General features: G+C 38.3%; 1 protein-coding gene across 6 annotated transcripts in view; it reads right to left on the bottom strand.

Moving 5' to 3' along the window:
- Positions 1 to 27,232, bottom strand: part of ccdc186 (coiled-coil domain-containing protein 186) — an 82,386-nt gene that overhangs the window by 30,304 nt on the left and 24,850 nt on the right. For 4 of the 6 annotated variants that reach the window (XM_052027542.1, XM_052027540.1, XM_052027543.1 and 1 more), the window contains 10 exons: positions 24,036 to 24,164; positions 21,379 to 21,591; positions 20,002 to 20,121; positions 12,679 to 12,783; positions 11,660 to 11,758; positions 9,465 to 9,551; positions 8,298 to 8,440; positions 6,681 to 6,936; positions 1,275 to 1,464; positions 893 to 988 (listed from right to left, as the gene is read on the bottom strand). In XM_052027542.1, the coding sequence (XP_051883502.1) occupies positions 893 to 988; positions 1,275 to 1,464; positions 6,681 to 6,936; positions 8,298 to 8,440; positions 9,465 to 9,551; positions 11,660 to 11,758; positions 12,679 to 12,783; positions 20,002 to 20,121; positions 21,379 to 21,591; positions 24,036 to 24,164 (1,438 nt within the window). The remainder of the gene's footprint in view (positions 1 to 892; positions 989 to 1,274; positions 1,465 to 6,680; positions 6,937 to 8,297; positions 8,441 to 9,464; positions 9,552 to 11,659; positions 11,759 to 12,678; positions 12,784 to 20,001; positions 20,122 to 21,378; positions 21,592 to 24,035; positions 24,165 to 27,232) is intronic. The other 2 variants (XM_052027544.1, XM_052027545.1) reach the window with 1 other exon arrangement.

Below are 27,232 nucleotides of genomic sequence, written 5' to 3'. Positions count from 1 at the left end.
GCTTATTGATATGCAAATGTAGTTGACAGCACTGTCCTCCATACTTTACATTACCGTCGATGACTGAGAATAGATTGCTAATGTGATAGTTGGCTGGAATGGCTTTGTCCTTCCTTTTGTAAACAGATTATCCTTCTGGACAATTTTTCCCTTCTGTCAGGTAAGAATCTGCTGTAACTATGCTAGAAATGCCAAGTTTGAGGTGCAGCTAGTCCTGGTGCAAAGGCATGCTGCTTCAACCTGATTTAGATGGCATCTGGATGGAGCCTCATACTGACATCCCACCCACTCCTGAATAGAAAACAGAACTAAATTTTATGAAGCTGGGTAGGAAGACACTAGGCTAAATGTTTTACAGAAAGATTCTATCAAACACAAATGTGCAAAAGTATCATTACAGAAGCTAGAAGCTTTAAGAAGCCAAGAACAGAAAGCAATGTTGTAAAAAAAATGAAAAGCATATAAACAACTGGAAATGGAGGGAGAAAAGGAGAATCAGAACACTCAAAACCATTGAAAGAAAATAACATCTTATTAATAGCCACTTATCCAATCTTTGTTCTCTTCCAACTAAAGACATTTCTGCATTTAAAATCTGTGCTACAATGGTCATTCTTCCTCTGAATTTGCTCCTTTTTCTTCCTCAGAAGCTTAACTTCAGCATCCAAACAGTTCTTCAGCCTAATGAAATACAAAATGGGTGCTAGCCAACCATTTTATTTCAAGTTATTTCAGACCTCAGGCTAATCAAATGAAGACATCCACATGCAACTTTGATGTCTCGTTATTTTCTGAACCCAACATTACAGCTGGATACAGAAATATTCATTACTTTAACATTTCTGTAAATAACTCTATTTTGTTCTTTAAATTGAAGTAATGTGGTATTTACTTTTTTGTTTACCTGATGAACTTGAACGACTTCCCATGCTGCTTGCCTCTTTGCTGTCACAGTTTCCGTTTTCCATCTGTTCCAATCGTCGGCGTGCTAGAAAACATTCACACAGGACATTAAAATTACATTTCTTACCTAGGTCTAAGATTACACTAACATTATAAAAATCTGATTATTTCTATGAATTATTTATTTTTACATTTTTTTTTAGCTTAGGTGAAATCAGTAAACAAAAATCAATTGCATTAAATCCATTTCTGAAATTTGTAATATGTTTGGTAAATGTCAAGTAGTAGTTATACAAAATCAGTGCATGTTTTGCAATCACTAATTTTTAGAAGCACACTTTGTATTGTCAATCGGAACAGTTCCTACGCACCTTGCTGAAGCTGTTTCGTGAGGTCCTTAATGTTAGTTGCTTTTTTTCGTTTCTGTGTGGCAAGCTCATCTTTAAGCTCCTCCACTTGTAAAGTCAGCCTACTCACTTCCTTCTGTTCAGTGATTACCTCATTCTGCAGAGTTTTCACATCCTCTTGTCGTAGTTGCTGTTCTTTCTGCAATCTGTCCACCTGTGTACAAACCAATGCACATAATGAGTGATACTAAGCTGCTAGTGGTTGAATTGTGCAATTTCTGCCATTGTTATTAAAGTGAGTAAGTTCAGGTTTCACAACATTAGCTTTTCTTTTAAAATGTTGCTTTTCTAAATTAAGTTTTATCTTTTGAACCCAACATGTATTAAACACCAATGGAAATCTCGCATTACTGGAAAAGCAGAAACAGGCTTATTTTCTGTGCTGATTTCATTGCAGTAATCATAGTAATTTTTGTCTTGAACATTTATCCATAACTCTCCTTGGGAAATTTTCCACACTGTTAGTCCTACCATCGCTTCAATAATAGTAAAAAACAACCAGTTAGAATTTCTGTTAGCAGTCACAACCCAAAACGTTGACTGCTTATTTCCCTCCATAGATGTTGCCTGACCTGCTGAGTTCCTCCAGCATTTTGTATGTGTTGTTGCAGTTACGATTTTATTTACCATTAAGTAGAGCTTTAAGTAAATTAAGTTAGAAGCAGACTCCACTAAGTAGAGCTTTAAGTAAATTAAGTTAGAAGCAGACTCCACTTCCAATTGTTTTCTGGGAATATTTTATATTCAAGGATATCTGTCCTGGGCTTTAGCTTTTTGCCTTTGATTCATAGAGTGATACAACATGGGAAAAAGCCATCTGGCCCATCGAACTTATGCCAAGACTTTGCAGGAGATATCCAATTAAATTCAATCACCTGCCCTTTCCTCAAAACTTTGCAAATTTGAAAGTTACTGATAATCTGTTTCCATCATCTTATCGGGCAGGGCATGCCAAATCATGATATTTCATTGTGTACTTTTTTTTTCCTTTCATGCTGCCTCTGGTTCTTTTACTAATTGCCTTGAAAATGTAACTGCTGGTTACTAACCCTTTGCCAATGGAAATGGGTTCCACTTATTTACTTCATTAAATCCTTCAAAACAATGGACAGCTTTATCAAATCTTTTAATCATTCTAATCTGCTCCCTAGTGATTTCTTCTTTAAATCAATGTAATCCTTGCTAAACTTTGGTGTGAAGGAAGGGAATGGTGTGTCACCTTAGAGTCATAGAACTATAAAGCAGAGAAACAGGCCCTTTGGTCAAACCAGTCCATGCTGGCCAAGATGCCCATTTGAGCTAGTTCAATGTGCCCGCATTTGATCCATATCCCTCTAAACCTTTCTTATCCATATACCTGTCTTTTAACTGTTGTTACTGTACCAGCCTCAACCACTTCCTCTGGCAGCTCATTCAATATATGTATTACCCTCTGTGTGAAAAAGTTGCCCCTCAGGTTCCTATTAAATCTCTCTCCTCGCACCTTAAACCTATGCCCTCTAGTTCTTGATCCCCCAGCCCTGGGAAAAAGACTGTGTGTATTCACTCTATCCATGCCCATCCTGATTTTATGCACCTCTATAAGATAACTCCTATGCTCCAAGGAATAAAGTCCTAGCCTACCCAACCTCTCCCTATACCCCAGTCCCTCGAATGCTGGCAACATCCTCAAATCTTTTGTGCATTCTTTCCAGCTCAATGACATCTTTCCTGTAGCAGGGTGACAAATGCCGAACATGGTACTCCAAGTGCGGCCTCACCAACGTCTATACTCAATGCCCTGAGTGGTGAAGGCCGGCGTGCCAAAAGCATTCTTCAGCACCCGTCTACTTGTGATGTCACTTTCAGGGAACTCAATACTTCTACTCCTAGGTCCCTCTGTTCTACAACACTCTCCAGGGCCTACTGTTCACTGTGAAAGAATATCTTCTTGAACCACTGCAGTCTTTGTGACAAAGGTACTCCCACAGTGCTGCTGAGTAGCAAGTTCCAATATTTAGACCCTGCTACAATAAGGACTGGGAATATAAGGACTGTGTGTGACTTGGATGGAAACCTGCAGGTGGTAACGTTTCCAAGCACTGCTACCCTTGTCCTTCTTGGTGGTAGCAATTGCAGGTTTGGGAATTGCTATTGTAGGTAGGTGAGTAATTGTTGTCTGTTTTACTTCACACTACAGAATCTTAGTCAAACTCCACTGGCATACAATGTTGAATACCAAACAGCAAACATAGGAAAAGACAATAATAGCCAGAACATTCAGGGAAATAAAACCTTGGACAACACACAGTTCTTGTTATGTTTATTTGCTTTCCACATATCTGCATATTTACAAGGTCAGCCCTATACCTTGAGGAACCAATCACTGTTGTATAAATATTGCTTCAAGTGATTCCCTGCTAAACTCTGTTCTAGTAGAGAGCTTGCTTACTTAGTTGCACCTTGAGATTTCAAATCCAATCAGTGCATTCATTGACTACTATACCCTCTTTTCCGACACCATACAAAACTGAAATTACGGAAAAAATTTTAGGTCTTAATCCATATCAGAAGGGCTTGATAGCAATAATCTAGGATTTAATTATGAAAATACATCCAGAATCACTGGACAAAATTAAGAATGAATGGGAAAGTGAACTCCAAATATCTTTACCTACAGAGACATGGAAGAAAATTCTTCATTTAGTTAATACATCTTCAATGTGTGACAGACACTCCTTGATACAGTTTAAGGTAGTTCACAGGACCCATATGTCAAAAGATAAGCTAGCCCGTTTTTAATCGCCATATAAATCCTATGTGTGACAGATGTAAATCGAATGTGGCTTCTCTGACACATAAGTTTTGGTCCTGTCCTCTTTTGGAAAAATACTGAAAAGACATTTTTAACATTATTTCAACTGTATTGAATATTGATTTACAACCTCACCCTATCACTGCAATTTTTGGATTACCCAGGATAGAGTCTGGCCAATGGCCAAACGATCCATTTTGCTTAAATGGAAGGATCCAATACCCCCAACTACTTTTCAATGGTTCTCTCAAACTATATCATGTTTAAACTTGGAAAAAATTAGGAGTGGTAGTCTTGATCCTTCACTTAAATTTGAAGATATTTGGAGTCCATTTATTCAATATTTTCACATGATATAGATCCCTCTTCAATAACTTTCCAATTTAGAGGAATGGAGTTGACGACATAATATTGCTCTGTTTCTATTGAGAAATTTCAGTCCAGTCTTTTTTTTCTTGTCTTTTTCTTTCGAAATTTTTCTGTTTAGTTTGGTTTGATATATTTATAATTTTTCTTATTGATTTGGAGATTTATTTTTCTTTTCTTTTAGATACACAATAAATCTTTTTCTTTCCTTTCTTTTATATTATATTCATTTACTAAGAGATCATGGGATCTGCAGATTTTTTTTATATTTTGTTATTCTTTATGATTATCTATGCCATCGTTGTTCTCCTGATCTCTTTGTATTACATGTACAAACATCGACGTTATATATTAATCTGTATTAATTTGGAAACTAATAAAAAGATTGAAAAAGAAAGAATGCATTCAATGGAAGCAGTTAGTTAGTTAATATAGTTTCCTTTTAGCTAATTAAATGGTTTTCATGTGTTTATTAACGTGCATAACTGCTTTCACAACATTATGGGACATATTTATATTTATTTGGGGGATGTATTGGGTACAAATTGGAGGGCTTTAGTGGTATCTGTTTTGTTATCTGTGGGAAGTCTGCACCCTATTCCTTTCAGAAAGCAAGGACTTAATGTTAAAGGTTAAAGAACAAATTGCATAAATTGATCTTATATTCCCTAGAGTTTGTAAGATTGAAAGCTAATAATAATAATTAAGGGCTTAACAGTTATAAATACAACAGTTGAGTAATCCAGAACAAGAGTTCATAAATCTTAAGCTTAGAGCACATCGTTGTAAGGAATAAAACCAGAAAACATCTTGTGTCACTGTGTACTTGCTATCCTGGAAGATTATGAATACTGATAAAAATGAAATTTGAAATCCCTTAACTGATGAATATTAATTTAGGAAGGACAACAAAGGATGTAGATATATGGATATTAGGTGGAAATCTGCCATGATCTAACTAAATGGGAGAACAGACTCCAGAGGATGAACAACCTACCACTGTGGAATAGTTTTAACTTCTAAATCCAGCACCAGAAATGAAAAAATCTGGCTCAGATTCCCACAATTATGCCCTAGTGAACAACATTTCCAAACACTTCCCTAGCAACATGTATTAATCTCAATTGTATACAAGTTTACCATTCTTCCACACCAACCAACTTTGTAATCCCTTTGAATGAGCTTGCCAATCAAAGCTAAGACCTACCTCTTGATTTGCCAAGCTATCCTCTTTTTAAAATGCATTTCTTTTTGTATATATTTGTGGAGAACGGAAATCATATTTGCCATATATTTAAGAAGCAGCTGCAGGCAACATCTCCTCCCAAACTCTTTTGCATAAACAAAAAGTGCATTTCTGCTAAATAGATGGTAATCTACTACTATAAAACGATAGAAAAACTGTACTTTAAGCACATAAATTCATGGTACTTTACAGAACACTAGCCAGCATTTGTTGTAAGTCAAACTTCAACAGATGCAAAGCTGGGAGAAAATTTGAAAACAGAGAATCCCAGTGGAATTTTGTTATCACAAATAAAGACCAAAGTTTCCATGAGGGCTTAATAGAAGGCCAAAAGATATCAATTCCCCATTGGAAAGTAATGCCTGGCTCTTTCAAATCAGGGCAAGCATGAACATTGGGAGGAAGAAGAAAGCAACCCACTGTTTTAAAAATTCAGAGGATGTTAACAGTCACTGTTAAGATTGTCGCCCAGAACAAGATGCTTTTAGACAGACTACCAATTACAAAACACATAATGTAGATTTCAAAGGTTAAAATCTTGTATTGGTTGCATTCTTCAATTTGCTGCAGTAGGTGGAGCCAAAACTTTGACTTGCTTTAAACAATGAAGTGCAAAAGTATTGAATATTTAAATCAACCAAGATTAATGCAACCCTTGGGAAATCCCAAATCTACCCTAAAACAGCTTAAGATGGTGTGGAAGTGTCAAGATTCTGAAGAAACTTTAAAAATGTTTGCCAGAAATGGATTTTTCATAAGTCATTAAGCAAGTTATTATAGACCAGAAAAAGTGAAGATCAAAGCTGCCCAGTATACATTTTACATACAAGCACAAAGGTGCAGAAAAATGAAAAATTTCACTCAGCAATACTCAAATCTTCTTAAAATGTAGATATCAGTTAAGGATTAAGTAAAAACTTCCATAAGCTTCAACATCTGAAGGCATTTATCTTCAGTGTCTTACCAGCTCAACATTGGTCTGTCCCAACTCTTCAAGCTGCCCACTCAGCTGTCGTTCATGAATACTCAGTTTGTCAAGCTGCATCTGCAGTGTATTGTTCTCAGACTGAAGTTGTGCATTTTTGCTTGTCAGTTTCTCTGTGAATACAAGCAACTCAGATTCCTTTTTACGGCTCCCTTCAATATCCTCTTGCAAATCTGTAATGAGCGCACTCAGGTTGTCAACCTCTTCCTTCAGTGATTGAATCTCTTGTTCATTTCTATGATGTAATTGTAATAGATTATTCTTCTGTACTGATCTGCACTTGTAAAGAATATCTTTTTCTTTAAGTTGTGAAAAATCTTGCCTACTGTAATTCAGATCACACCAGCACAATTAAGATACAAGTAAAAGATAAACTGCTGGAAGAACTCAGCAGGTTAAAAAGCAACTGTGGAGGCAAAGGGATGGTCAACATTTTGGGTCGAGACCCTGCATCAGGACTGACACTGTAGAGGGAAGATAGCCAGTATATAGAAGTGAGAAGGAGGGGTGAAGCAAAGGAAGGAAGGTGATAGGTGGAACCAGATTGGGAGGTTGGGGGGGGGGGGCAGGGGTAGAGGGGGTGATGGGCAGATGGAGCCAGGTGGGGAGGTGGAGGAGGGAGTGTTGAGACAGAGGCTGATAGGTGATAAGTAAAAATATGAGAAAAAAAAATGGAACCAAGTGGGGGAGAGGATAGGAAAGTTGAGCCAAGGAAGAACAAACCCAGATAGATAGGTATGTGGGTGATGGGCAGATGGAACCAGGTGGGGGAGGATGATGAGTCTGGGCAATTTGGAGGGTGGTGGGGGGGGGGGGGGAAGGGGCAGAAAAGGTGAACAAAGGGAAAGAGATCCTAGATGGTCTGATGACAGTGAGGAAGGAACACAAGGGGAGTGGGTTACCTGAATCTGGAAAATTCAACAACATAGGCTACCCAAGGCCACCATGTGAGTTGCTGTTCTTCTAGCTTGCACTTGGCCTCACCATGGCAATGAAAAAGCCCAAGAGCAGACGGGTCTGTGTGTGGGAATGGGAAAGGGAGTAGAAATTACGTGCAACTGGAAGCTCAAGATGGTCACTGCAAACAGAGTGCAATTGCACGTGCTCTGCAGGGTCTCGACCTGAAACATTGACCATCCTTTGCCTCCACAGATGCTGCCTGACCCACTGAGTTCTTCCAGCAGTTCAGCATCTTTTGCTCCAGATTCCAGCATCTGCAGTCTCTTCTGTATCCAAGATAAAAAGTAAAACAGTCTTTTCTATAATTATTTGATTCAAATATGCAGCACCTTAATGATGGCACTGCAATCTCACAAAAGTGGTAATAACAATGTGAAAAGAATAGCTACTCCTTCAATTCTACCCTTCTTTCATGACAAGACACTTCTTAGCTCTTAAGTGTCCCCAGCACAAGCAGACACTATCTCCCAGGAGAAGAAAAGGAATAAGGACAAAAATGAGAGGGGGAGGGGCAGACAAACGGAAAATTCTTGTCAGGCGAGAGTAGAGTATTTGAGAACAGTTAACATAATATACAAAATAAATTATATAAAAATATATATATTTTATTGCAAACAAAAATAGCTTGGTCCTTACCCTTCAAGCTGTTCTTGCAACTGGTTTACCAACTTCACCTGCTCATGCAAAGACTGGCATTCTGCTTTCTGTCGATTGATTATTTCTTTATACTTTGATAGTTCATCTTCTGTCCTCAGTCGCTCATCTTCAAGACATTGGACCTGCAAAAGAGTGGGATGGGACAGGATAACAGCACTATCAGAGCAAATATAAAACCACACCAATTTTTGTTGAATGATAATGAACAGTAAAAGCTCAAGAGAGGATTTGAATCCTACCAAAGAGAAAAATATGCTATCTGGAAGATTTCCTACGGCTGCCACAGTTAATTCAGCAAAATATACTTCCAGGAACATTTATTTTTTGATTTCCTCTTTGTAGACTTAGCAATTAGCATTTATAATCACTCATGATGAACATAACTGAACAGACAGAAAATACAAGAGAAGTTACAAGATGCTGGTGAGGCCGCATTTGGAATACTGTGTTCAGTTTTGGTCATCCTGCTGTAGGAAAGATGCCATTAAGTTGGAAAGAGTGCAGAGGAGATTTACGAGGATGTTGCCAGAACTCAAGGGACTGAGTTATAGGGATAAATTGGACAGGCCAGGACTTTTTTCCTTACAGCATAGGAGACAGAGGGGTGATCTTATAGAGGTGTATAAAATCATGAGGGGCATAGATAGGGTGAATGCACTCAGTTTTTTTCCCAGGGTTGGGGAATCAAGAACTAGAAGGCATAGATTTAAGGCGAGAGGGGAGAGATTTAATAGCAAGCTGAGGGGCAACTTTTTCCACCCAGAAGGTGGTCAGTATATGGAATGAGCTGACAGAAGAAGTGGTTGAGGCAGGTACACTAACAATATTTAACCGGTACTTGGACAGGTACATGGATAGAAAATGTTTAAAGGGATATGGGGCAAACATGGACAAATGGGACCAGCTTAGATAGGAATCTTGGTTGGCATGGACCAGTTGCCCAAAGGGCCTGTTTCCATGCTGTTTGACTATAACTCTTAAGAGAAGGTGCTGCTGCAAAAAGTTGCTTATTCTTCATTCAAGTACTTTGTAAAAATATCAACTGGCTAAGTAGGCAATAAAGTTTTAAGAGTTATTTTAGAAGTACTTTCATGAACTTAACAACTGGCAGCTGCAAATTTCAAACACGCAAATAAAAGTACTCACCTTTGTTCTCAAAGTATGCAACTCATCCATCCCTTCCTTGAAAGTTTTCTTCAGGTCATCAAGTTCTTTTATTTGAGCAAGGCGGATCTGAGGATTTTTTGTTGAAGGAATACCCAATTTTTATTTCCAAACCAAATAAAAATATCTCATTTAATCAGTAACCACATTTCCTCTTCATTCTCATAAGAACACAAGAAAATAGGTTCCTCAAACCTCAAGACTTTTTAATAAAACTCTGATAATCATCATCTGACAGTTTGGAAATCCTGGAGCAAAAAAGCAAACTGCTGGAGGAACTCAGTGGGTCAAGCAGCATCTGTATGGGGGGGGGTGGAATTGTTGCTGTTTTGGGATGAGACGCTACATCTGGATGAGAATGTTGATGGATGGGTTAGTAAGTTTGCAGACAAAACCAAGATTGGCGGAGTTGTGAATAGAGTTGTGAATTGTGAAGACTGGCGATGGATACAGCGTGATACAGATCAGCTGCGGATGTGGGCAAAGCAATGGCAGATGGAGTTTAACCCGGATAAATGTGAGGCGTTGCACGTTGGTAGGACTAATGTCAAGAGGCAGTACTCTCTTAAGGGCAAGACCCTTAACAATGTTGAAAAGTAGAGAGACCATGGGGTGCAAGTCCATGACTCATTGAAAGTGGCTACACAGGTAGACAGGGTGGTTAAGAAGGCTTATGGGATGCCTCCATTTATTAAATCGGGGTATTCAGTATAGGAGTCAAGAAGTTATGATGCATCTCTATAGAACTCTGGTTAGGCTACATTTAGAGTATTGCGTGCAATTCTGGTCACCTCACTATAGGAAGGATGTCAAGGCTTTAGAGAGGGTGCAAAGGAGGTTTACTAGGACGCTGCCTGGATTGGAGAGCATGTGCTATCGGGAGAGGCTGGACAAACTTGGGCTCTTTTCTCCGGAGCGGCAGAGGCTGAGGGGTGATATAAAGTTACGAGGGACATAGATAGGGTGGACAAGCAATATCTTTTTCCCATTATTGACCGATCCAATACTAGAAGGCATGCCTTTAAGGTGAGAGGGGGTAGGTTCAGAACAGACATGAGAGGTATGTTTCTTTACTGAGAGAGTGGTGGATGCCTGGAATATGTTGCCTGATATGGTTATAGAGGTAAATTCATTGGGGCCTTTTAAGAGGGACTTGGATGGGCACATGAATGAGAGGAAAATAGAGGGATATGGGCATCCTGTAGATAGGAGGGATTAGCTATGTCAGCATAACATTGTGGGCCGAAGGACCTGTTCTGTGCTCTACTGTTCTATGTTCTATCAGGAATCAAGAGAGGAGGAAAACTTCTTCAAAGTTGGCATGCCTTGAAGAGACTTTGAAATCCTCAGTCCAGCATCTGATTCATTCATTAGTCTGGAATGCGAGCAAGGTGTCCAGAGTATGAGCTGGGTGTGTGGCCAGAGCTGGGGATCTGGACTATGGGCTTGGTGTGCGGCTGGAGCTCAGGTTGGGATCTGGAACATTAGGGGTCAGCAAGTAGATAGGTTTGTAGTCAGGGTCCAGAGTGCTTGTATATTTCCCACTCCCTTTAAATTCACTGGGTTCACTGGAAAATTTATTTCTGTGCAATGGGTAAAATTAGTGAAATTAAAGAGCATTAGGCATTAAATGGTCCAGCACCATTCAAGTCTCAAGGGTGCCCAATTATTGGAGTTTTACTGTACAACCTTCTGGCCTCATCATTGAATTCCAACATTCCAGAATTCTACTTTTTGTATTCTGCCTCACTTAATATTTCTAACATCTTTTATTTCAGATTTCCAGCATCTGCAGTATTTTGATTGTAGCTCTATTCCACCCCACCAACCCCCACCACCTCCCCCCCCACCCTCCAACCACCCCAAATTCCTCAATTACAATCTTAACATCTCAGGTTTCTTAGATATAGAGGCCAAAAGGTGTATTGTCCCATAGTTTATCATCTATCAACATTTGAGGCCATAAAATTGGGTCCTGTTTGACTGGACAATGGTCTGCAGAGTATTGGGCCCTAGAAGACTTGAGCATTTTTAAAATTTATTTTATGAATTCATTTATAAAGGTTATTTTCTACATTTATATTAGACTGTCACTGATATTTTCATATACTTTTATGCCATCTTGTACATTTCTTTGTTTTAATTTCTCTAAGTATTTTGATGCAGGCACAGCTCACCTCCATTTCATCAGATTTTTCCTGCAAACGTTTTTCTAGTTCTCCTTTGGTCTCTCGCAGTTTGGCATCCAACTCATTGGATCTAATTTCTTCAGATTCCTGTCAGTACAGACAAGATGCACCAAAGGTAAGAAAAGACAATGACACATTGAGGCCACCAGAAACAGGAGTTCCTATGGGCAAAGAATAGCTCAATGCAGTTTTTATTGTTTCAAAGTATGTAACAGTAGATATTTCAATACACTTTGTCCAAACTATAGTCTTGTTACAGGTTAGCTATTACATTTTCAATCAAGAACGTTCTTCACATTAGGACTGACCAATCATCCAGTTATAGGGCAGTGCTACCAAAATGTTGTACTTTTAAGGATATCACAATTAGGAAGATAAATGTAATGGGTCACTTAAGTACCCCATTACATTTCTCTTTTAAAACCATAATCCACATTCCATACTTTCCTATTTTAATATATGATGGCTGTAAAATATTTTCAATTGCAATGAAAATACAAAAGTGATTTAATTTAGAGATTTAATTCATAAAATAATACAAAAGGATGACTGCTAAGCACTTGTAAGTCATTGAGCCATTCCTCACACAATCCTGGACCCCACTGCAGTCTGAAGCACTGATGTTCACTGAGCCTCTGTGATGCCCCTATACCTGGCTCTCACCTTGACCACGAAAAATTCTCCATCATAACAATCAAATCAGCCTATACATGAGCCTCTGAGGTTACCAAATTTGGCAACAGGAGGCCCACAACCAAAATAGTCACTGACGCCCCTTGCATTACTCATCAACTACATCCATTTGTGGTCACTACAATTTCTAGACCCAATTTACATTGTTCACTTATTACATAATAACTAATACCTATGTTCATACAATAGCTTCCTTGTAGAAAATAAAGATTTTGGAAAATCTAGAGATTAGTTTAATGGAGGGAAGGGCAAATGAAAATTAAATTGAAAGTACAAAAAAAACAGGTTCATCCTGGCACCAAACTCAAACCAACCTGATAGGTTTTGATCATGTCTTGGCAGTTCCTCCGGATTTGTTCTGTTTCTTCTTTAGCCTGAGTTAGTTTGATGGTTGTTTCCTTCAATTTTTCTCTTGTTTCCTATTGAAATAGGAAACAAATAATTGAACTTTTGAAATCAATGTTTTGCTGAATGATCACTAAAATAATTTCAGCCCTCCATATGCAGAATAGTTTAAAGACAGAAAATAATCACAAATCTTATCAAAGAATCCTGTCAGCACTGAAGGAATTGAGAGTAATCAGCCATTTTTACAGTAATTTAATTACTCCAATTCCCAGGCTATTTCTCAAAGCACTGAAGTTTTCTTTTCATTCAAGTACTTATCCAATTCCTTACTGAAATGTACAATAAAATCTGCTTCCATTATCCTTTGTGACAGTGTATCCTTGGACATAACTATTTGCTGTGCCAAAAGGATTTCCTCATGTGGCCTTTGTTTTGTCTTGAATCATGTCATAGAATTGTACAGCATAGAAACGGGCCCTTTCAGCTCTCCTTGTCCATGGCAACCATAGACAACTATGCTAACCCTATTTGCCTGCATTAGGCCAGTATTCTCTTATGCCTTTCCTGTCTAAGTACCTATCCAAATACCTTTTAAACATAACTGTATCTGCCTTTTATCAGATAACCACCATCTTCGATGCGAAAAACTTGCCCCTCAGATTTTCTTTAAGTTTCTCCCTTCTCACCTTAAACCTGTGCTCTCTAGTTCTAAACTCCCCTGCCCTAGGAAAAGATTCTGACTACCTATGCCCCTAATAATTTTACAAACCTCTAAGGTCACCTCTCAGCCTCCAACCAGTGAGAATAAACCCAGCAAATCCAATCTCTCCTTATAACTATAACCCTGCATTCCAGGCAACAGCCTGGTGAATCTCTTCTGCATTTTCTCTATTGCCACCACATCCTTCCTATAGTGCCACAACCAGAAATGTATGCAATATTCCAAATGTTGGCTAACCAATGTTTTGCACAGTTGCAACATGACACCCAACTCTTATATTCAATGCCTTGGCCGAAGAAAGCAAACATATCAAATGCCTTCCTCACTACCCTATCCACCAGTGTTGCCATTTTCAGAGAGTTATGGATTTGCACCCAAAGTCCCTCTGTACATCAAATTCTGGCAGGACATGTAGAGTAAGTGGCGGAGACCTTAGGAGTGTTGAATTCCCAAAGTACATTATCTCTCTTGTCTGGATTAAATTCCATCCGTCACCACTCCGCCCAACTTTCTAGCTGATCTTTGTCCTAGTGTATACTTCAACAACCTTCTTTGCTATCTATGACTCCACCAATTTTCGTGTCATCTGCAAACTTACTAATCAGACCACCTATGTTCTCATCCATGTCATTTACATCTATTACAAACAACAAAGGTCCCAGCACTGATCCCTGCAAGACACTACTTGTTACAGATCCAGTCAGAAAAGCACTCATTCAACACTACCCTCTGCTTCTTATCACAAGACAGTTTTGGATCCAATTTGCCAACAGCCCCAAACCCCTTCTATCTTAACCTTCTGGACCAGCCTACCATGTGGAACCTTGTCAAAAACCTTAGTGAAGTCCCTGTACACCATGTCTAAGGCACAGCCTTCAATTTTCTTTGTTACCTCAAAAAAAACTCAAATCCAATTTGTGAGACATGATCTCTTTTGCATGCTGATTCCTTCTAATCAGCACCTGCCTTTCCAAGTGAACATACATCCTATCCCTCAGAATCTTCTCCATTATCTTCCCTATGGTTTTCAGGCTTGTCCCTACTGACATTTCTCAACAAGGGGACAACATTAGCTATCCTCCAGACTTCTGGTACCTCACCTGTGTCTAACAAAGATGCAAAATTCTCCGTGAGAACCCTAGCAATCCCCTCCCTCGTTTGCCTTAGCATTCTGGGATAGATCCTGCCATGGCCTGGGGATTTATCCACACTTATGTGCTCCAATATTTCTAACACTTCCTCCTTCCTGATAGAGACATACTCCAGAATGTCAGCTTACCCCTCTCTCAACTCTCCAGCCTCCACATCCTTCTCTCTGCCGAATACTGTTGAGACTTTCAGGACCTCATTCAAATCCCCTGGCTCCACATATAGATTACCCCTTTGGTCCCAGAGGGAACCTACTCTTTCCTTAGCTACCCTTTTGCTTCTAATATAAAAGGTTTTAGGATTCTCCTTAATCCTATTTGCCAAGGTCATTTCATGACAGCTTTTTGCTCTCTTAATTTCTTAAGTCCTATTTTACATATTCTCCTATAAACCTTAAAGAATAATTTGATACCAATTCCAAAACCTGATATATGCTTCCTTCTTTTCCATGATCTAACTTTCAATATCCCTTGTTAACCAATGTTCCCTAATCTCACCATCTTTGCTTCTTACTCTTACAGGGACATGCTGACTCTCTTCATGTTAGGGACCATCATTAAGGACCCTCACCATCCGGGACATGCCCTCTTCTCGTTACTACCAACAGGGAGGAGGTACAGGAGCCCAAAGACCCAAACTCAATGATTCAGGAACAGCTTCTTCTCCTCTACCATCAGATTTCTGAATGATCCATGAACACTACCTCATTATTCCTCCATTTTGCACTGTTTATTTTTGTAATTTACAGATTTTTGTCTTGCACTGTATTGCTGCCGCAAAACAGATTTCACGTCATATGTCAATGATAATAAATCTGATTCTGACTCTGAGCTCTTGATATCTTTGCTTTTAAATGCCTCCCATTTATCTGTGGTTGTTTTCCCCTCTTGCAGTTACTCTCAATTTCCACCAGGTGCTGGCTTACACTACTGAAATCTGCCTTCCCTTTGTTTAGGGCCCTATCTCGAGGACTAATTTTACCTTTTTCCACGACTATTGTGAAGCTTACCAGACTATGGTAACTGTTCCCAAAAGATTCCTGCACAGACACATTTATCACTTGTTCATCCTCATTCCCGAAGGTCTAGTACAGACCTATCCCTAGTAGGACTCTCCAAAAACTGCTTCAAAAAGTCCTTTTGGAAGCATTTTACAAATTTTATCCCACCTAAGCCCTTATGTCCTTTGGTTCTTAACTCTTTTTTGTCAAGGGGAATGTTTTTCTCTATCTACTTTGATTTACTGCTTTTGCTGTAAAATTTCACTGCTGTAAAATTTCACTGCTGTAAAATTTCCTGTCTCTTCTCCCACACCTTCTCAACATTCCAAACACATCATTCCAGAAATGGACATCAGATTTTAGTTTTGGCTGGATTAGTACTTTATAAACACTACACCCGACTTTCCTTCTTCTAAAATTTTGCCTTTATTTAGTCCAGGTCCCATATGCTTTCTTTCAAGCTGCTTTCTCAACATGTCCAATTACCTTCAAAGATGTTGGCCTTTTACTCCCAGTGCATTCTGCTCCTTTAGAATTGTATGGTATACATTATCCTCATTCTTCCTTCATGGTTGTTTGCTTCATACTTCTCATCACTAACTTTCATCAGCTGTATGCTGTCCACTTCACCTTTTGAAGCCTACAGCTATTTATTAAAGTTCTGAGGTACGCATTTATGAATTGCAGTGTCACTCTTTGTTGAAGCATTTTACTTAAAGCTTAAAATGACAAACAACCTCCTGTGTCAAAAACCAGTAGCTATTCCAGGGATATTCTAGAGGGAAAAATTAACTGGAATAATCTTTCTACACTATCAACTGTCTCTTTAAAGCCATGTCCCTGCCCCATTAATTCAGCTTTCCAACAGTGTATGGAATTCTATTAAAACAATAATTATTATGTTGTATCTATGGCTTCACCCACTTCTCCACGTCTGCCAAACCAAAACTTCAGAGTAGGCCATAGGGTGCTTGAACTGCTCTGCCATTCAATAAAATCATGGCTGATCCTATGACTTGTCTACTTTCCAACCAAATCCTCATACCTTCCAATTTCCTTGTCTGTCCAAAAATCTATCAACCACACTTTTGAATATGCTCAAGAACTGATCTGGCACAGTTCTTTAGGGAAGAGAATGCCAAAGATTTACAACCCTCTGCATTAATTTTTCCTCATCTCATTCCTAAAGGGTCAAAATTCTCATACTGAGAGTACCCCCTTTACTTCCAGATTCTCCAACTAGAAAATATAGCATCATGGCATGTAGCTCTCAGATCTTTTCATGTCATTCTTCTAAACTTTAGCATATATGGCTCAAATTTGCTTAATTCTCTTCTGGCTCCTGGGGCAATGTTCTGAATTTATACTATTTTTTGGAAAAACTGTCTCTTGGTTTAATTTTCAATGGAGTATCTCCAATTTTGTTATATGATTTTGTATTGAATTTCTCACGAAAGGAAACAGTTCCTCTACATTGACTTAAATAAAGCACTTAATCATTTTAGTCAACCTCCAAGTCATCTTTCAACCTCAAGAGAACACAAGATAAACGTACATAAAATGCCTTCATAATTAACCCCATTATTCCCACTACCATCAAGGTGAATTTGCCCTTGACTATATTACTGCACACTCTTTTCCTTGCTAACCAATTTACAGTGGCCTTCCCATAATTTTCATACTGGTGATAAAGCCTTTATCAATTTGTCCCTATAGGCCCTAAATTTAGTAACCTCAGTAGTACAATTTCAAATTTTCTTCTTATCAAATTCCCCTAAAACTCACCTTCTGAACAATTTCATTTTTCAACACCATAATAGCTCCTTCTTTGGTTTGGCACTAAATTATTTCCAATGAACACCTATATAGGCTGCCTTGGAATACTTTTTTAAATGAATAAAATGTTCTTAAAATGTCCTATATAAATAAAAGCTGCTGATGATAATGTGATATATTTGTCCCCAATTTAGGCAATCAGTAAAATATCTTTGTGGATTTATTACACAATCCAGATGGAATACAGAAAATTTGAAATGCATTACTTCCAGTAAATTTTAACAAACTCTGATACTCATTATTAATTAAAAAACCACTGAATTTTCCATGCAAGTAGCCTATCAGTTTCTAATGCATCCAAAACCATCATTTCTGTCTACACTTCTTGCTGCCTTAGTAAAGCAGTCAGCATAATCAAAGACTCCACCCACCCCAGACATTCTCTTCTCCCCACTCCCAGTGGGCACAAAATACAAAAGCCTGAAACCACGTACCACCAGGTTCAAGGACATCTTCTATCCCGCTGTTATAAGACTATTGAATGGTTCCCAAGTACGTTAAGGTGGACTCTTAACCTCACAATCTACCTTGTTATGACCTTGCAGCTTATTGTCTACCTGCACTTTCTCTGTAACTGTAACACTTTATTCTGCACTGTTATTGTTTTACCTTGTACTACCTCAATGCACTATTGTAATGAATTGATCTGTATGAACAGTATGCAAGGCAAGTTTTTCACTGTACCTCAGCACATGTGACAGTAATAAACCAATTTACCAATTTATTTTCATTCTAGTTATTATCATCTGAATAACCGAGTCAGGGTGGAAGAGAAAAATATAATTGGACATAAGGTAAACACAATGTGTTTCAGGGTCCAGAATCAACTTTACTGACTCTAATAAACAACCAGAATGGTTATAGATTAAAAACAGAAAATCCGTTTTAATATGGTTCCTTTCAAAATATAACCAAACTCCAATTGTTAGCAAATAGAACATTTAAAACATGTTAAAAGTACAGTGCGTATCCTCCTGTTATCAAGACATTCTGTCCCCTTTTATGTTACTACATAGCATTATTCCTGATGTCATCTGTAAAACATCTAAACACTACAACCAAAAGGATTTTGTAATGAAGCAATCATTTGTACTTTGTGCCCAGATCTTTTAGTGCCATCTGCTGGTGGTAGAAAAAATTGTCAGGTTAAAAAATTTTGTAGTTAGGAAATGCAATGATAAAAACAGCAACACTTTGCAACAGAAATGGAAATTATTCAGTCAGATTTGCCAAGAAAACAATAAAAATATGAGGGGAGAAAAAAGGTCAGATTTGCCAAGAAAACAATAAAAATATGAGGGGAGAAAAAAGGTCCAATATATTCTGGAAGTAGGTGATGGTTTCCTTATAATATTTGGCTTCCAATTCTCATGAACATTATTTTATGCTTCCATAAAAACTCGGTTTTTTGTAAAATTTAACATTTTGTATGTCTGTACAGATAGGGTGAAATTCCCTAGCTTTGTTAATTGGGAAAAACAGCCAGTTGGGGGGCAGAGAAAGAGAGAAAACAAAAAAATATACAAACAGGAAGAAAAGAGTAAGTCAATTTGTGACAGTTTTAAAGTTTCATATTCATGGTAGGGAAGAGCTGGAATCTGGGTGAATTTGAAAATTTAATATTCTTAAATGGGATCTTTTTTTACGTATACTTATTATTCAATATTCATATTGAAATACTATTTTCTTTTTTGATGGCTGAAGTGCTTTGAACAATGAATCATAGACTACAGCGCTGGATTCAGTTTTCCAAAATCCTGAATTTTCAAATCTTCAGTGCTAAACTCTATCCCAGTGAGAGGTGTCATCTCCCAAATCCAGGTTTCCTGGAACTCCCATCAGAATCCTTCCATTCAGATTACCTCTGCCACAGCACCATATATCCTTTGTGCCTGTGATGAGGTAAACTGTGTTGTCATCCAATTCAACCCTTCTGCAGTTGTGACAAGGCTGACAACATTAGCTTCCACAAAGCATGTCTATTTGCCTCATATGTACTACCAAAAGAATAAGAGAGCTAGATTTTTTTTCCCTGCCTCCCAACTATCATCTCTGAAGTACCCCAAGGAAATATCTTGGACCCATCCTGTTTTTCACTAACGCTTCTCCCTTTGCAAAATCATCCAAAAACACAGAATGAGGAATTCTATACAGCCTACAGGGTCAACATGAGAAGGGGTGAATTAGCCAGAAAGATTAGCTCCTTGTCAGACAGGAAAGTCCTTCAAATAACCAGAAATGTAATAACTTTGTAACAAACATGCAAGTTGTTTAACCTTAATCATCATCCTGAGTGGGAAAGTCATTAAAAGAGTAGGATAAGACAGTTGGTGACTCCTACTACGAAAGCATTGACAACCACTTTAAATTGAATCTACAAATGAGAGCAAGCAACAGATTATGTACATTTACATCAGTGTCAAACTTAATGATGAAAATAATGAATATTTAAACAAATCATGAATGAGATTGATTAAACAGTCTTGTACAGTAAAGTACCCAGTGTGTAAAAGGTTTTCAATGTACCTTGAATGACACACATCTAGAACTGATGATATAAAGATCTGCAGGAATTTGACTAACCTTGTGTGTATCCATTTCGCTTTTTAACTTGTTTTGGGCCCACTTCACTTTGATGATGTTGGAATTGATGTCTTCCTTTAGCTTTTCAACATCTCTGTTGAGCTTTGTGGCTTCTCCTTCCTGCAACCATAAAATAAATACATGTATTTAAAGTATGTATTGCAAACGTAATATGCAGCAGATGTTGGTAACCTGAAATAGAGAAAGAAAATGCTAGAAAAGCTCAGACGGTCAGTAACATTTCTCCCCATCCACTGAGTAGTTTCATCATTTTCTGTATATATTTAAAAGTTTTGGTTGAAAGGTTTGCTTGCACATGTATAAAGACAAATTTTCCCTTCTTTACACAACATTATTAAAGAAGCTAATGGCTTTGATTCCCTTAGCCATGCCTTTGTTGCCTTCTCACTTTAGTATTCCAACACATTCTTGCTAAACTTATTCATTCTATACTCCATAAACTTAAGCTCACCCAAAACTTTGTTACCCATTTTCTGACTCACACCAAGTCCCATTCATTTGTCTCCACTGTACTTGCTGACCTACATGGCATTGCTGAACAAGGAGCATCCAGACCAAAATTCTCAAATCTCAGTTCAAACACCTCCACAACTTTGCAACTTCCTATCACCTACAATCTCCTCTAGCCCCATAATTCTAGATATTTGTACCTCCCCAATCTAGCCTCTTGATCACACCCATTCATTGGCACCAGGCTTTAAGCTGTCAAGTCCCTAAGCCACTGAAGTACATATATCCTTAAGGAAAATGATGACTAAATGGATGCTTAGAAGTAAATGCAACTGCTGCAATAAAAGATGAAATACAAAGCTTTAACAAATTTCAGATTAAGTCAGCATTCTTTAGTTTCCTAAAAAGAAAGTTGTATTTTCTTTTGATTGAATACTATAGTTATGTTCATAGAATACAACATGCTTTGCCACACTCCCACTAACCTTATCCTCACCACTAGGGTCAACCCTGCAATGCAGACATCATGTAATCAACTAAATGATAATCCATGAAGGGCAATGAAGGAAAATTTTCCTTTTGTACAACTCATATATAAACGAATGGTTATCAACTCTCTGGCTGAAATGTGGGAGACAATGGATCACACAGATGAATACTTATCGACCAGTTTACACAACTAGAATGGGCCGTTGTGGAACAACTACTGGGCATAAAACTATGCTCAAAAAAAAATTGTCATATTCTGAAGAGAAAAACCTCTCAGAGAAGGAAAGACTCCTTCTGGATACATATTATGTTAGAAAGCTAAAGGGGGAAAATTTTCTCTTTAACTACTGGGTTCAGTATTCCTACATATGATTTACCACAACTTCATATACAATCAAGATGACTTAGACAAATTACCTTTGCCTCGTATAGCTGTTGCAATCTTGTCTTCTCTTGTGTGAGCTGTTTGGCCTTCACTGTCAATTTTTCCAGTTCTCGGTTTGCATCACGTAATTTTTTTTCAATCCCTTCTTTCTCTTTTCGAAGATCAAGTGCTTCTTTTTCTCCTCGAACGTATTTCATTACCATAGCTTCTTTTTCCTGTCGAGCCTCTTCACATTTTTTGTTGGTCTATAAAAGTAAGAATCGAACCATTTACAAAGCCCACTTTTCAAAAGAGAAACTGAAACCAACCTCATCAGGTTATGGCTAATATTCAAAGACAAAGCAATATGAATTAAGCTTGAATGTAAACATAATTTGAACAAAATTACTTCAGTCTTTGGTGAAATGACCGTGCATATACATTCACAAAATCTTTTTTCAAAATAAATATTAGACCACTACTAAATATAGCATTTCTCTTTTTTTAATCCACATTATAAGCAGCTAAAGACAGCTGGAATGAGGACATATCATGGTCAAGGGAGCATGTGAGAAAATAGGGAAAACGTACCAAGACAAAATTAAAGTCAGAAGTTTAACTTGCCCTAATGCACTCTCCGAAGACTCTTGCTCAGCAAGTCATTGTTGATTTCTCATTTCAAAGCCCTATTCTGATCAGATCCATGATGAGAGTGCATTGATAACAACAATCAAGTTTGACCTTTGATATAATCTTCAAATACAATTAAGATAACAAAACATCCATAATCAGCAGTGAAATTAATAGCTAGTAAATACCTTTTGATATCAAATGTTAAGGGACAAATTTCACCAGAGCATTGGGAGAATTCCTTACTTTTCTTCAAAGTGCCACAGGGTCTCTCAACACCTTGGGCGGTACAGTGGCACAGCAGGTAGAGCTGCTACCTCACAGCTCCCTAGTGTAGGTGGCTAACAGGAGAATTGGACTGGAATTGATTGGCATGCAAGAGGGAAAAAGTGGGAGAAAGGGGATTGTACTGAAAGCTGGCATAGACTTGATGGGTCAAATGACTCCTTGTATTTCATTTGTCATTATGAAATAGCCACCTGTTTATGCTGAATGACCTCCAATACACTTTTACGCTTATATACACTTTCAGATTTGGAAAATGTTGTTGGTGCACCTTAAGCAGGTAATTTAGTGCTTTTTGTAGAAGGTACGCAGTTCTAATGTGGGTTACTGATAGCAGAGGAGAATAATGTTTACAATGGTGTATGAGGTGCCAGTCAAGTAGGTTGCTTTGTCCTGGATAGTATCAAGCTCTGCTCATCCAGTCAAATGAAAAGTACATAAATACACATCAGACTTGTGCCTTGTTGCTGGTGTCAATTTTGCAGCGTCAGGAGATGAGAATGAGGATGAGGATACCCAGCCTTTGACACACTCTTATAAAAACAACCCAAGCTCTAATCTGTTCTTTTAGCTGTTTATATTGGTGGTTTGATTAAGTTTCTGGTCGAAGGTGACTCTCCGCACCACCCCCACCCCACCCCCCCCCCCATGATGATCATGCCGCTGAACATCAAGGATAGATGCACACATTTTGTTTTGCTGAGATTGTCATTGTCTGTGCAACCGTTAGCAAGTATCCCCACCTCTGACTTTAAGATGGAAAGAAGGTCAGTGATGAAGCAGCTAAACATGGTCAGGCCTATCATACTGCCCCAAGAAACTCTTGCATTGATATCTTGGAGCTGGGATAATTGACTTCCAACAGTCATAATCATCTTATTGTTTTCCAAGTTGTACCTTAAATCTATAGAAGGTTTTCTCTGAGGCCCATTGACTCCAATTTTATCAGAAGGCCCTGATAACACAAATTAAACGTGGCCTTGACGTCACGCTGACCTCAACCCTGGAATTCAACTCTTTGGTCCATGTTTGCACCAATACTTAATGCACTGAAAAATAACCAGCTGCTTATATTCTCAAAACTGTCATGGAAACAAACTCAACCTTGTCCACTTAAATAACCAAAGAAAGATGATTGTGTAATTACTTTTGTAAAAATCACTGCTCGACAAACATAAAATGGGCCCTTCTCCTTTGTAATTAGTTCATAATCCACCTACCAAACTAACTTAACTAAATTGTGCCGTAGGAATGCTGCCAGCGGTACTAGCTTACCTACTTTTCAAACATGTAGAATACAACAGTTAAACACAACTTCTTTAGTACACCAATCTCTCATTAAACAAAGAGATTACGTATCTCCGAATAGATGCTTCATCACCTGATAAATTTCAAGCATTAATCAAAAGTGATTTGCAAGAAAGCACACTTTTCCTTGGAATGCAAATTACTTCCATATTTAAAATGACCTTCAAAACTGGATCATGGATCCATTGGATATAAACATGAATACCGAACAAAGGCAAACCAAGGAGCTCAAGAACAATCAATTGAAAATTATTTTTTAAAAAATTAAATAAATTATTATACTGTTCCAAACATAACAGAGCAATCCAGACTGCCCAATTGGACCCATGTGCAGACAATATTCAGAAAGTCAAGAGAAGTGGGGGGAAATTAAAGGTGTGGAGAAAGACAGATTAATCTTCATACGAGGACAAATAAAACAAAATAATTATTTCTGAACAGAAATCTAAAATTTATAAAGCACATTCTATTTTGAAAACATTCTTACTTGTTCAATCCGAGAAGTCAGGTTTCTTTGCAATTGCTGAATGGCATTTTTGGCAGCAGCATCCTGTGAGATCAATCTTTCCTTCACTGTTTTTATTTCCTCCATTAGAGTTTCAACTTTGGCTTCCATCTGCAAGAAATAAGTGAATCCATAATGAGTAGACAATTCTGAGTTTTACACGTTTGTAACCAAATTGAAAAATTTTAATCACAAATTAATGGGGATTAAGTAGTATATATTCATTACTGCATTACAGAGTTATTGCCCCTCGTAGCTTGAATAACTTTATGCATTTTTCATGTGTTTGAGCATGAGCTAATTAATGAAAAAGGGATTCATTAGTAACCTATAGGTTTGGGAATCTTTGAGGAAGAGGAAGAGTGATCATAATATGATAATCTTTTTCAAATAAATACTGAAAGGGATTTGGATAAATCTGAAATTAGGGATTCAATCTAAACAAACTATGAAGGGATAAAGCTTGAGTTGGCTACAGAGAATTTGGAAAACTACATTAAAAAGATGACAGTAAGTAAATAAATGGCTAGTGTTATGGATTAGGTTACTATTGGTGAATGTCCCTTTAAGACATAGCACAGTAGTGTGTGTGTGGCATGATTACGACAACAACAGGAGATAAGGACGTGATGATGTTTTTGGAGCGTTCAGTCAGGGGGAGAGAAGGGGGAGAGAAGGGGGAGAGAAGGGGGAGAGAAGGGGGAGAGAAGGGGGAGAGAAGGGGGAGAGAAGGGGGAGAGAAGGGGGAGAGAAGGGGGAGAGAAGGGGGAGAGAAGGGGGAGAGAAGGGGGAGAGAAGGGGGAGAGAAGGGGGAGAGAAGGGGGAGAGAAGGGGGAGAGAAGGGGGAGAGAAGGGGGAGAGAAGGGGGAGAAGGACACCTGCCTACTGGTTTCTGTATCGATGGATGAAAAACAATAACTGTGTCTGTCACTACAATCCACGTATGGATGTTTGGAATAATCCAGTGGAGTCCACTGTGTTGTTAACCTGTAGAAGGAAACAGGTATTTGTGTGGATGGCCACGTCTCAAATGCCTTTCGGGGTGGCAGATACTTCAGAACAAAGGAATGGAAATCATCAGTGATTGAGGTGTTGTATGGGTTCCATCGTGGAACAATTGGATTTCGTAATTACTCTCTATTTTCTCTCTACATTTCCTCTTCAGCCAATGGTGGTTTTGCAGAAGCCTTTGCTCACATTTCACCTTACGGCTTGCTGAACTGAACTTTGAGAACTATTCCTGGACTTGGAGTTTGGGAATTTGCCACACACACACTTCGAGTTTAGTTTTTGGGTTTAATATTTAAGATCCAACATTTTTACTTCTAACATTTTTACTTATATTTTTCTATCATCGTAAGTAGTTATTAATAAAATAGTTTTTTAACACTTATACATGACTCGGTGTTTTTCTTTTGTTGCTGGTTTAAAGAATTAATACATAGTTTACGAGTAAAATATGTCCTTTGAAGATGGAAGAAACAAGAAAAATAGTCCAACCACGGCTTGCATGAGAAATTAAAACTAATATTAGATAAAATGTTTCCCAAAAAACCTGAGAATTAAGAAAATTCATTCATAGAGTTATATGGCAGGCCCTTTGGTGCAACTTGTCCATGCTGAACAAGATGCTTGTCCAAGCTAATCCCATTTGCCAGTGTTTAGCCCATTTCCCCATAAACCTTTCCTATCCATCTACATGTCCAAATGTTTTTCAAAGATTGTAATTGTCCCCACCTCTATCAGCAACTCTGTTAGCTTGTTCCATATATCCACCACCCTCTGATGAAAAACTTGCGCTTCAGATCCCCTTTAAATCTTTCCCCTCACCTTAAACCTGTGCCCTCTAATTTTAGACTCCCCTACCCCATGACGAAGACTGTAACTATCTATGCCCCTCATAATTTTATAAACTTCTAAAAGGTTACTTCTCAGCTTCTTTCACTCTAGGGAAACCAGTCCCAGCCTATCCAATTACTCCTTGTACCTCAAGCCTTCCAGTCCAGGAAACATCCTGGTGAATGTTTTTTGCACTCCCTCATGCTTAATCACATCCTTCCTATAGCCACCAATTCAGCAAAGGAGCCCCAAGCAATAAGGAAAGATAAGTAGAACATGTGACTAACCAGCAAGAAACAAAAAAAAGTTGTAAAAGATTCCATAAATGTATTAAAAGTTAATGTGGGTCCCCAAATTATATTGGGGGAATAGGAAAATGGCAAATAGACACAAAGTGCAGATAATATTAACCTATCTTCATGGAAGATGACACAAAGAGACTTCTGGGAAATTTACAGAGAACAGGTCTAGAGTGAATGAGGACGTCAAAGAAATCAGTGAAAAATTATTGTTGGACAGATTAAGAGAACTGAACAGCAATAAATTCCCAGGAGCTAATAACCTACATTGCAAGGTTTCAGAAGAGATTGTGGATGCACTGGTTGTCATTGTCCAAAATTCCATAGAATCTTGCACAAACCACAGACTAGAGGGTAGCGAATATAACCCTATTAATCAAGAAAAGCAGGAGAATGAAAACTGGAATTGCAGACTAGTTCGCTTGACATCAGTGGTAAGGACGACATATAATCTATTATTAAGGAAGTGACAACAGGTCACTTTGAAAATAATATGATTGGGCAGAATCAAAATTGATTTATGCAAGGAAAATAGGAAAATCACATTTGACAATTTGTTAATTTTTTTTAAGCTGTAACTAGTGAACCGAAACGAGAACTAGCAGTTATAGTATATTTGGACATTCAAAAGGGCTTCAATAACCTTCTACACAAGAGGTTACGAAACAAAATTAGAGCACATGGTATTGGGGCTAATACAATGGCGTGAATCAAGGTTTGGATAAGGGGCAGAAAACTGTAGGAGAAGAAGGGCCATTCTCACGTTGGGGGGCTGTGACTATTGAGGCACTGCTGGGATCACTGTTGAGGCCCCAGCTGTTCACAACCTAAATCAATGATTTAGGTGAGCGAATCCGGTTTACAAATCCAAGTTTGTTAGTGATACAGAGCTAGGTGACAACATGGGCTGTGAGGTGAACACAGAGGAGCTTCAGGGACTTTTGCGGATCATACTACGATAGGTGGAGGGGCAGGTAGTTTTGAGGAAGCAGGGAGTCTGCAGAAGAACTTAGACAGGTTGGGAGAATGGGCAAAGAAGTG

This window comes from Pristis pectinata, chromosome 12 (genome assembly GCF_009764475.1).
Source record: "Pristis pectinata isolate sPriPec2 chromosome 12, sPriPec2.1.pri, whole genome shotgun sequence".
NCBI lineage: Eukaryota > Metazoa > Chordata > Chondrichthyes > Rhinopristiformes > Pristidae > Pristis > Pristis pectinata.
This window is presented reverse-complemented; position numbering and strand designations above follow the sequence as displayed.